Genomic DNA, 12,534 nt, shown 5'->3' on the forward strand with positions numbered 1-12,534 from the left:
AATCCCTGTTTAACAAATGGGGATTTGCGGGCAGAATGGCGCACAAATCCCCGTTTTTCGGCGCAAAAAATTCCATGAATCAGTTCTTCAGCTATCCTGGTGTATCGTATGCTAGAATGTACCAATATGGAGCGTCATGTGTAAGTCACGTGACCAAAAATCGTTGCTCGGTTCTTTCCTCTAACAGGAACTAGTGTCTACTGACAACTGGGCTGGAACTAAAACAGTCGGAGAAGAATAGCCGACTAAGCCGAGGCAAACGCAGTCTGGAGGAGGGTTTGCTAGTCCACGCTGTGGAGGATGCGGACTGCGGAAAGGGTCAGATGCCAGCCAATAGAAAATGAGGAGACTTGATGAGCAAGGGGCAGACAATGGCTATGGGACTTTGCAGTGTCAGGGAATCGGCTGCAAGAGCAACATGTTTACATCGTTCTTTTTAGGACAACCAGGCGTGTGACATCTATTCGGCTCCCCATGTCTTGAAATACATAGTCCCCGAAGTAAAATTACAAATGACTGTTCCGTTTTATCATTTTGTTCACAAATCAAGGGTGCCTGCCTTATTGTGTTGCAATTCTAAAAACAGTTTCAATTCACGAGTATCATTATTTCTAATTTAGAGCAGGCTTTTGTCGTTTGTAAATAATGGTAAAACTCAAAAACTACCAAATGTGGAGAGAATTATGAGTCATTTACATTTTCGTGATTTGACTTACATGTAGTACGTTCTTTGTAACGATAAAGGGTTTCCTGTAACCGAGTCCAATGATTTACCTGTTTTGATCACGCTGTGTACTGCTATTGCTCATTTTGGAGACGCAGTTCTACTTATTACCTCCTAGTTTTCGTAAACTATGGCCCTAACTGATACATTTCACAGGAGAACTTTGGTAATGGGTGTCAGTATTTGTTGCAGGTGTTTCTCAAAATAGCTCTCTAGGGCAGCAGCCGAGAAACAGGTGAGGGATAGCAGTGTCAGGTCGTCTAGCCTCTTACATCGACGCGATGGACCCTGGACCCCGAGAAGAAGGGACCCACACAGGCAGCTGCCAAAGGTTGCACCCCTTTGGCAGAGAGGAAGAAGCCTCACTGCAAAGCCTTTTTCTCTTCTTCTGCCAGTGCCTGCAGAGGGGGGAATGGGAGCTTGCCCAAGCCTGTATCCCCCAACTCCATCATTGGAAAGGGACTGGAACCAAACAGGTGGAAGATATCCTGCGCGCTATTGTTGCATGCCCATACATGCTAAGGTAAGTGAGATCTGTTCAGTAGTGTGTTTATTTGAATGTCAAAAGTCTCTTCAATAGATAATTCAATTTTATTACTATTGAAATTTGCCATTATCATTTATCTTTTATAAAATTTAAATTTTGATAACTTTTGCTGTAGTATTTCTTGTTATGACATGGGGTTTGTAAAGCGCAGATTCTGCCATCTTCCTTGTCTTTTGGCGATGAGCAGACTTGTGAGTGTTGTTATGACGAATGTTGGAGACCAATTGCCCTCCACTACAGCATGTATTCAATGGGGCCATAAGCAGGGTTCGAAATTGCTGGGTGCTATTTATCTACCCTATGACAGCATGGTTTGCTTAAAATTAACAGTTACCCGGAGCTACCTTTTGGCTCTGCAAGCCAAGTGATGCCTAACAAGCATGAATATGTGACATTAACTTTGATTGTTGAAGAATGTAAGTAAAGAAGAATTAGGATAGACCTAAATATTATGGATCATACATAATGGGCAAAAGGTTAAAGTGTGCATCTCCTTTAGAAGTCAGATTTGCACTGCACTTTGTGTTCTCTCTTGGTTCCCTAGTGGTAGCTCCTGCTTACTGGATGATGCCTGACGCCCAGGAGCTGGTTTTAGTTCTTGCCCATCGACTCTTAATTCCGAACTCTGCATAAAATAGAACAGTAACCTATTATGCTGTAACACAGTAATGCGTCGAAGAAGCCATGCTTCTTGAAGAAGCCCAAATCTCATCATCGCCTGTATGAGAAGGGCCTGGAGCTGTGTGACAAAAGAAGATGCATTATTGTCTCTCCCTGTAGCCAGTGATCAGTGAAGCTAGTCTTGTGTTTTCAGATCTCACCTGTGAACATGTCAGTCGATTATTGGATTCAGGAGCTATTGTCAGGGAATTCCTGCTAACAGGGGATGTTTTCTCATCTAATGCACAGTGCATTACCAAGCAAGGTAGAGGAATTGAGAGCTGTGGGTAGCACTTTTGCTGTACCATGCCATCAAGGGTAATAGGGATTCAAGTAACATGCCCGCGCCATAGAATTATGGTCTCCTTTAGAGAAATAATTTCAAAGAACTCTTGCCATCCAGCCTGATACAAGAGGCCAGGCTAAGCAAGCAAAATTAGGTGCTAGCTAAGGAAAAAGCAATTTTAGCAAATCGCCATGAAGAAGCTGCCATAAACCAAGCATATGTTGGAAAACATTAACGTAATAAGTAATTTATCAGGATGATGCTCTGATTACTTACCGGTAATCTTCATTACTCCTAGTCCTACCCTTCCTCGTCACAGTACTTACTTCATGAGGCACCTGCCTCCGACACAGGACCTTCTTCTATTTCTTTAAATCTCTATAACTCCTCCCCCACATCCATGTCACTCAGTTTCATATTACCAAGCCAGAGCATGGCACCTTCCCCGGAGGGAGGGTGAGGAGGGTCGTCAGTACTGTGACGAGGAAGAGTAGGACTAGGAGTAATGAAGATTACCAGTAAGTAATCAGAGCATTACCTCCACGTCCACTCTTCCTCGTCCCAGTACTTACTTCATGAGGTATACCAAAGCAGCAACGGGGAAAAGGTCCCAATGAGACACAGAGCCAAAAACAGTGCAGCAAAGCACACCCACAATAACTCTTAAATCACATCCCCACAGACAAAACTCCAACCACGAAGGAACCAACCCCCGAGTGGGAGAAACTCAACCCATAGCGGTTGATGAAAATGCCTAGACCAGCCAAGGCGGCAGCCATACAAATCTCTTGCAGAGAAAAACCCTCCTTGCATCGGCCCAGGAAGCCGCCAAACCCCTAGCAGACCGCCCCGATTGTGCGCAGGCACAGGCAGGCCAGAAGCCACATAGGCCCTAGAGATCACAACCCGGAACCACCGGAAAATGGAAACCACAGATGCGTTATGCCCAGCCCCAGCCGGACCACAAGCAATCAGAAGACTATCAGATTGGTGGAAAAAGCAAACCAAGCCAAATACTCCAACGCGTCCCGTCGGACATCAATGTTAAGCCGAGCCACCTCCTCAGGCGTTCTTGGATCATGAAAGAAGTCAGGGAGAACCAGACCCTGAGAGGTGTGAAAACCGAGAGACAACTGAAGGGAGAAACATCGGACCACACCCTGGCAGCACCCTCAGGAAAGGAGCGTGACATAAGAGAGCCCCAATCTCCCCAAGCCTACGGGCAGAAGTGAGGGCAATAAGAAAAGCAGATTTCAGTGTAAGATGTTTGATATCAATCTCGGAAATGGGATCAAAAGGAGGCCCGTGAAGGAACCGTAATACAAGAGGGAGATCCCAAGAGGAAAGCCCTTTATCAGCACAAGGACGGGAAGAAGAAAAACCCTGGATCAATTTCCCCACCAACACCTCCCCATCCAAGTGACCGTCAGAGTCCCCCAAAAGTAATTTCATGGAGGCCTACTGAGAGTGAAGCCTGGAAAAACTGCCAGGCCCCTGTCAAAACCCCTCCTGGAGGAACTGAAGGATAGCAGAGGCCAGAATGCAGGGGAGGGATCCCAGACCGCCCATACCAGTCTTGGAAATGGCCCCAGTGTCTGCCTAACACCTTCAGAGTGGAGGGTCTAAGAGTATCCATTTGGACCCAACTACAGGATCTGAGAACTCCTGAGATATCAACCTAGACTGAGCAATAGCCACACCGCCCATTGCATCTGGTGGAATTCCAACCGCAGATCCCCTTGAAGGGGACACGGCCACCTCGGAACCAGCCAAGGTTCCAAGGACCGAAGCTCCAACAGAGAGGGGAGCCAACTCCGGCGGGACCAGAACGGAGCAAACAACAACACAGTCACCCTGGACACTCTGATGCGCCAAACCACCCGGGGCAGAAGGGGAATAGGCAGAAAGGCATAAAGGAAAACCCCAAGGCCACTGTACAGAGAGGGCGTCCATCCCCCAATCCCCTCAGCCTGAAACCTAGAGCAGAAGAGGGGAACTTCTGCTGAGGCCGGGGATGCAAACAGGTCTAGAACCAGGGACCCTAATTTGACACAGGTCACCGCAAAGACCTGGGCCAACAGGACCAGTTCCGCAGAGGAGTGAAAACCGGCGTCTGAGAAGATCCGCTCGAACATTGTCCACCCTTCTGATACGTGAGGCCACCAGAGACACCAGATGAGAGTCCTCCCAGGTGCCTATCAGCGCTGCCAGAGCATTCAAGGAGTGGCCGGAACCCCTTTTACAGTTGACATATGCCAAGGCCGTCGTATTGTCCGATCGGACCAAAAACCGCCGACCGTCCAGCAACTCCTCGAAGTACACCAGAGCTTGGACAATGGCCCAACTCTTGCCAATTGGATGATCGCCGGCTCTCCCCAGATCTCACAACCCTTGAGCTGAGAGGACCCCCAATGTAGACCCTTTCTGCTGGTGTTGGTAGTAGGAGAGGCCACAGGAGGAAGGACCATGCACACCTCAGCCTGTAGACCTGAAACCCCCCGCCACCATAGCAGGGACACTCGCAGCGCTGGGGACACTGAAAACAAAACTACGAAAGCTGAGATGTCGGGAGCCAGTGGGAGAGAGTATAAGACACCAGGAGACGTAACCGAAGACGGGCTCAAGGAACTGGAAAACATGCAAGACGCCACGTGCCCCGTAACTTCAGCAACAGGCGAGCCGAGACATACTGCCTTCTGAGAACCCAGCCCAGAAGAGCCAGCAAGCGCCCCCCCTGCACAACATCCAGAGTACGCTCTCCCCAGACGTCCGGACAAGCAGTGTAGGGTCTTGAGACCCATAAGCAGGTGACACATCCTAGAAGGCATAGGGACCAGGAACACCCGCAAGTAGAAAACTTGACCCTGAACAGGGAGAGGAACGGGCAAGACGGTAACCCACAACAACCGTTCAGAGAGAACGGATCCCATGGCCAACTACTTGGACCGTGAGCTGGGTAGTCCTAACCATGCAAACCTGGACAGGAGGAGATAGGAACGGCAACTGATACCCCCTCCAGAAGGAGCCCATTACCCAGGAAGCCAAACCCCACCGGTCCCATACACCTCCGAGAAGATAGAGACGAGGAGCCAGGGAAAACCGCCAGTCACTGCACTTGCACCAGAGGGAAATCACAGGACGTTGAAACAGGCCTGCGCCACAATATAACAGCATGCTTGTCAGCCCACAAAAAGATCTGACCTATCAAAAGGAAGATACTGGACAGCCCAGAAGTCCAGTAGACTATGGCCCCCTCAGCTGACAGAGGAGCCACCAGGCTGGCGTCAAAAGGCCAGAGTACTGTCACAAAGCGGGGCAAAGCAATCCATCCCGGATAGCCGATATCAAAGGCAACCCCCTACCTGAGGTATGCCTATACTGGAAAACCCACTGAAGTGACATCCCCCTCCACCGGCACCAGGGGCTCTGAGAACCCCTCTAAGCACAGACATGTGCCACCATGTGCCCTATCACTTCCCACAAGTCTGAGAGGAGGCGTGAAAGCAACACGTCGGCACCGGAGGACCTAGGCCCTAAAAGAAGAGAGACTGGGAACCCCCTGCATGGCCGTTACTTCCATGATGCATTTTCCATAATTCCATGCCGGACAAGGGAAAAACAAATCAACTCCTTCGACTTTCCCTCGCGCAGTTTAGAGGGAGAGGACAGGACAAGGAGTCTGCGTCCATAGCTAGCACAGACTCAAACACACCACTAACACGCCACATGACTGAGAGGTGGCTTGAGCCCTGTATCCAGTAGCTGGTAGCCCCATGCTCTAGATCGTTCCAATGCGTCGGTCTAGGAAGGTTGAAGGACCGAGTCAGCACCGCTGATACTCGAACCCGAAGTGTAGACTATGCCAGGCCGGTACCCTTCCGGCCGCTTGCAGACGTGTCCAAATCTGTGCCGTATTCACAGGCAGCACGCAAGGAATGCAGCCAACATCCGGTGCATCCTGGGCTGTGTGTGTCTGAGGAGCGGGTGGTATGTGACATGCCTGTGACAGTACAGAGCCCCCACACTTTCAAATACTCTGTCACAGACACCCCACGACAAGAAGCAGAGAGGCCTCACAACAAAAGGGAAGGCTAGCCCATACTGCCAAGTGCTTGCCATCATTTCCAATAAAGATGTGTACACAGAGCACGAGGTAACAGCCTTTCGAAGGAGTCAAGATGGCCATACCAGCAAGAGAGGGGAAAACATCAAGCACAGTCCTCCCCTCTCCTTACCTTCCCCCAGATAATGCAGCTAACATCTGGTGCATCCTGGGCCGTGTGTCTCTGAGGAGCGGGTGGTATGTGACATGCCTGCGACAGAACAGAGCCCCCGCACTTTCAAATACTCTGTCATAGTCACCCCACGACAAGAAGCACAGAGGCCTCACAACCAAAGGGAAGGCTTAGCCCATACTGCCAAGTGCTTGCCATCATTTCCAATAAAGATGTGCACACAAGGCACGAGGAAAACGGCATGTTGAAGGAGTCAAGATGGCCATACCAGAAGGAGAGGGGAAAAATATCAAGCACAGTCCTCCTCTCTCCTTACCTTCCCCCAGATAATGCCGCTAACATCCGGTGCATCCTGGGCCGTGTGTCTGAGGAGCAGGTGGTATGTGACATGCCTGCGACAGAACAGAGCCCCCGCATTCCCAAAGACTCTCTGCCACTGTCACCCCACGACAAGAAGCAGAGAGGCCTCACAACAAAAGGGAAGGTAAGCCTATACTGCCAAGTCGAATCAAGACGGCCAAAACAGGAGGAGAGGGGAAAAACATCAAGCCCAGTCCTCCCCTCTCCTTACCTTCCCGGGGCCGTGCAGGACCCGGGACACAATGCTCACGCTGCAGTCCGGAGCCCAGCAAAGAACCGAGCGAGGCAATCCAGCTCAACTGTGACCCCAAGCCCCGCAGGGGGCCCAGGAGCCTCATGAAATAAGTACTGGGACGAGGAAGAGTGGACGTGGAGGTAATGATATATTGTTAAATTTACTTTGTAATGCCCTGTGATGTTTACTGTCACACCCCACACAGTGGTGGGTTTGGAACAGAACAAGGTGGAGCTGTGCGCCAGCAGTGCTGTTGGACTTGTATAGACCAAGGATGTTTGCAGTCACATATCCTGTACAGCGGAAATAAAAGTTACGAATGCATGATTGGATTTAGAACCAGACCCTTACAACCAATTAGTTAATATAATGCATGCATTTTCCAGGGAAACTAGGTTTTCTTCTCCCATACTTATGCAAATATCTGTGTCCAGACAAGTTTCATATATGAGATTTTGTTTCAACTTGCTTGCAATGTTCGAGGTAGGTCCAAGGCATAATTTGAGTGGAGATCCCCGCTGTTACAGACCCACTTAACATATTGAAATAATGTGACACACGTTGGGATGGAATGTTTTAGTCGTTTTGTATATAATACTTTTTTTTATTGCAACAGGTATTTTGAAGCCGGTAATTCTTAGGATCTCGGATCTCATTTCTAAGAGCTGTGATTTAAAACAAAAATTTAATTCCATGCTTTCTTTTGGTGAAAATATTTGAGAAATTATTTTTAGTGTTTAAAGATTAGTTATGAATTGATTATTATAATTAGATGGAGGTATTTATTTATAAATGGTGGTTTTGATATATTTGTCAATTTTAAATGTATATATTTGAAAGGTTTATATGTTTGCCTCTCTTGTCTTGAGTCGGATTGATTACTGTAATTCACTTTTTCTAAGCCAACCATTGGATCTGACTCATTGTATACAACTCCTTCAGAATCTCTCTCATATCTCACTGTTGCTTCAATGGTTGCGCCGGGTTCCCGCCCTGAAATGGGTTGAATTAAAGTCATTGTGCATAGTTCACAGTGCGTTCTACGGTCAAGGTGCAGAATATTTACAACTCAAGTTTCAGCCCTTTATCCCAAGATGCTCTTCGCGTTTGCAGGGCACCAACCTTGTTGCTGTCCCTCGCTTTAGGCTTTCCAGGATGGGTGGCCGAGGATTCTCGTTGCTGCATCCAAACTTTGGAACTCACTGCCACCTTCTCTCAGGGCCACCAAGAACCACTTCCAGTTTAGATGTTTCCCGAAGACTTTTATTTTTTAGGTGGGTTGTGTTTGTTGCAGGGTTGTACCTGTTGTACTCCTAGCGCCAAGATGCCTCTGGATGAGCATGCGCTCTATAAAATGTATTATAACAGTATCACAATAAATACATATTTTTCTTTCAAACATAACGAGGGGTCACCACATGAGACTCCCCTACAATCTTGATGCGCAAGCCCTCTTTCCTTATAGATATGTGTCTTAATTTCATCTGTTTTAAAAGTATGTTTATTTTAATTTCAAGACATCCCCGTCACCCCTTCCAACCAACTGACTGCCTTATTGGTTATATTTGTGTTTGATTCTCTTTGTTTAAAAAAAGTTGTGTACCCTTTTCTTTCGATTGCAAATTTTCATTCTTCAAAGATTTTTATCAGTTTTCAAACCTCACTCTTTTAAGCCTTTTTTAACCAAGTAAATGCAACAATTCAGTCATGTTTTCAGGGTGTCATCAATTCATTTTTATTGAAAAATATATTAATTTTCTGGAGATCCTGTGCATATGAGTGGCTAAAAACCTGGTGAGCTGTGCAAAGCTTAAATAAGTCCCAGGCACTGCTATTGTGATCGGTTTTGTGGTTAAAATGACCCTCATTTGGTTATTTTACATTTTGGTCTACTCATTTTGAGTAACCTCGGTCGACCTCCCTTTTTCCCTGTACTTCCCTTCCCTGTAATTTAGGTTGACACCACCACAGGATACTGCTGAGAAGCACGATTTCTCAACTAATGTATGCATCATCTCTCTTGTAATTTTACCAGATATACTGAAGCTTATTTTTGACATGGCAGCACTCTCTACACTTGGTACACATGAACTTTTTAGTCTTTGAGCCATGATCATCGTTAACTATCTTTATTGGCTGATGGTGCAAGCGTCTTTGATCTTTCGGCCAATGGGGAAGCTGGGATTAGAACCCAGGACCTTCTGGTTCCAAAATCAGAATTTTGCAGGTTGGCCCCAGCTTCCCCACTTTCCTGTCCTCCCAATCGATTTACTTTAATGGGGCACAATATGCTGTGTACGTGCTTCCACATTAAGCAAGTAGAGAAATTGGAGTACCTTAACCTTAATTGATGTGGCCAAGATTACGCAATTTTGATCAAGTAGGAAAGTCGAGATCCGAATACGTCTAGTTCAAAAGTTGGCAACATATTCACTAGATTACTTGTGTTCCACATCTTTCTTTTCAATCCTCTTCACCTCTCCTTTCTGTCCACTCTGCTCTCCACTCCAATGTCTTTGGTCGAATAGGCTGTGTTGCACAGCTGGACGTTCATATAGGGCATATGGGATTCCATGTGTTAATATCCCCTCAAAAATATTGCCATACAAAAATATCTTTACAACACCCGAAAGACTAGAGGAAATATTTCTCTAGACCACGTGTGAACAGCCCTCTACACTTTGGTACAATACATTATATTCACAAGGTCACTTGTTTCCCCTGTACCAATCGTGTCTCTTCGCTTGTATGTGTTTATTATAAATTAAATCATCACATACTAATTATTATGTATCAAAAATATATTTTTATTGGTTTTGCTCTAAAAAAATCAATTCATAAAACAGTGTATACACTCCTATTTTATCTCAAATGTGTATACAAACATCTAAAACAGACATCACCCTTTCTGCATATTAACACTGTATTATAACAATTTTCTGTGGTCTCTTAATTCATCAGTTCTTTGATTCTTTTGTTAAATAAATTCACAACATGGATCATTGATGAAAAAATCTTCAAATGAGACGGCCCACCTTAGTCCATACCACTTAAACTTCTCAGTGCTCACTCCACTCATTCCAATCATTCATACTGCATTCAACCATGCTCCCAACATGTTTCGTTCCTTAAACTGTAGTTATTATTTCTCGAAAATTCATCAGGGGTAAAAACCACATTCAATTGTAATATACAATAATCTGTTGTCTTCTTGGAACCTTTGGGGGATCCACACATGGCCCCTTCCTTTGTTCCTATCTTCAAGCTAAGACACTGAATGGATATCTGTGGGAAACAAGTAAAGGACGATCGACTTTTAATGTTCGATACATCCACGTTGTTACATACAACTCGCTATGTGTAACATCACAGCAGGAGGGAATCATTAACTTTTGAACTCCTCCTATTCATCTATCAATGACGTACCCACCCTTGGTCAAGTAACGGGCTTCACATGATTCAGTCTCATTAGTCATTTTTTGTATTTTTCTCTCTCTCTTTTCTCACTAAATATCGCCATATTTTAGCGTGATATTAAGCCATTGAACCTGCGGGGTACAGCACCGCAACCCCCATCATTTTTTTAATGGAGTGGGGGACACCTGCAACCCCCGGTCCATATAACCCCACAAATTATCCCCACTAATAATATCGCCTATGGCCTTACCCCACAATCATATATATGGCGAAAATATTACCTGATACCGCATATGGATGGGGGATGACGCACTGTGTCTGGAGATCAGTGCTGATGTGCATGAAGGGAGTGCATGAGGGCTGATTTGTTTGGGATAAGGTGGGACTGTTTCTATGGTGAATGTGACGAGTGGCTGGTGGAAACGGGGGTGTTTGAATTATTGCGAACGGAATGTGAGAGAGTTGCGAGTTTTGCAATTTGTCTGTAGGAGTCCACTGGGGTGTGACTATGCCTGTCGGTGAGGCATTAGGTTTAGAGTTGGAGCGTTTTTTGGGAGACGACTGTAGATCAAACTAGGATGGAAATGAAAAAAAACTGCAATTGCAGTGGTGAACTCGCTCATTGACTCCACGTAAACCATGGGCTTGACCCCTACCCTTACCCAACGCTTTATCTAGTGGTCGGGAATGTTACAGACAATTTAGCTATGCATGGACGACCTGGCTGTGTCTCCTTTGAACAACTGCTAGTTCCTGCTTTGGCACTTAAATCCCGATTGTGAATGCGAGATTGGCGAGGAGGGGAATTGGGATACAAGCCATCTTGCCCACAACGTGGTTTTGTCAGCTAGCCCATTGGTTTCTTGGCAGACGTTCAGGGTCCTTATCTGTACCTTTACATTGACTCCAGTGATAGGTTTGAACTTCAAAATTTTGATAAGGAATAACTGTGAGGAAATTCTGATTTCAGGTGTGGTCAAAACAGCACTCCACAGCGCCTAGCTTGGTTTTGGCTCATTTCACTGGAGAAGTGGTTGGCATTGGATCAGGTAAGTGACGTTTCTCTTTAGCGCTTTCATTTTCAGATCAACATGGGAGTAGTTGCCATCCCCCTGCTCAACATACTATACTGATAATGGAAATCCTTACAAGCACTTCTCCAGCCATATTAACTTTATCATAGTTACCAATGTTCACATATTGCGCCAAGAAAAGGCTGTCATATGCTTTGTGGTAAGAAGAGCTCAAACAGTGACTGCCTACAGAACTATCAGTTGCTACCTGTAAAGACGAGCCTTTTGTCCTCCTTCTCTTCCGGTCAGCATTCTGCCTCTAAGCAACACCCTCCTACTGCTGTATCCTCTTTTGTTTGTCTCAATTGGCGATTTTTCATTGACCATGCCCAATTATTACCTCTTACGGCACCATTGGTTATAAAGTGTTATTTCATGAGATTAATATCTATAAACTGGTAACTGTATATGTAAATGGACACTGCTCGCTGGTCTTTCATTGTTTGACGTTTTACCTTGTTTTCTACATTATTTTTACATTATTTTCCCTTTCATGTTCCTTTAAGAGACCATTACCTACCTTTCTCAAAAATGAAACCGAATTCCTTTTGCTCTTGGAGGAATTGCAGAATGAACTGTCGGAGGAAGCTGCAAAGGTGAGGCTCTTCTCTGTTAAATTGATTATTCTTATTCAAGTTAGTGTCGGGCCATTGCAACTTGCTCTGGGCATTTATTTTATATTCTTAATCGATGAACAATGATACATTTAAGATGTTGTGCCACAGGGGCAATGTCAGAATTCAGCATGCAAATCATTTTGCAGATCTTAATATTAGGAAGGATTGTTCTTTTTTGTAGCTTTTCCATTTCTTTCAGCATATCTGTGACTTTGTGTTTTCCTGACCTATTGTTAGTGGACAAGGGCTTTTTAATCTTACTTCCTTATGTCATACCTTTTTGAGGGCACTGGTTAATCCCCAAGGCTATCAGCGAAGGGAACATAGCCCTGCCCCGCCCTTGATGTCTGCTGTACAGCACTAGTACGCCTTTGCATTTT

At 45.7% G+C, this 12,534-nt stretch overlaps 1 protein-coding gene across 2 annotated transcripts in view; it reads left to right on the top strand.

Annotated features, from left to right (window-relative positions):
* Positions 1 to 206: 206 nt before the first annotated feature.
* The window catches only part of ZFYVE26 (zinc finger FYVE-type containing 26), a 1,501,667-nt gene continuing 1,489,339 nt past the window's right edge, over positions 207 to 12,534 (top strand). For both annotated transcript variants that reach the window (XM_069638726.1, XM_069638727.1), the window contains exons 1-3: positions 207 to 1,247; positions 11,435 to 11,513; positions 12,044 to 12,133. In XM_069638726.1, the coding sequence (XP_069494827.1) occupies positions 1,006 to 1,247; positions 11,435 to 11,513; positions 12,044 to 12,133 (411 nt within the window). In that variant the 5' untranslated portion in view covers positions 207 to 1,005. The remainder of the gene's footprint in view (positions 1,248 to 11,434; positions 11,514 to 12,043; positions 12,134 to 12,534) is intronic.

This window comes from Ambystoma mexicanum, chromosome 14 (assembly GCF_040938575.1).
Source record: "Ambystoma mexicanum isolate Mex_15411 chromosome 14, UKY_AmexF1_1, whole genome shotgun sequence".
Classification (NCBI taxonomy): Eukaryota; Metazoa; Chordata; class Amphibia; order Caudata; family Ambystomatidae; genus Ambystoma; species Ambystoma mexicanum.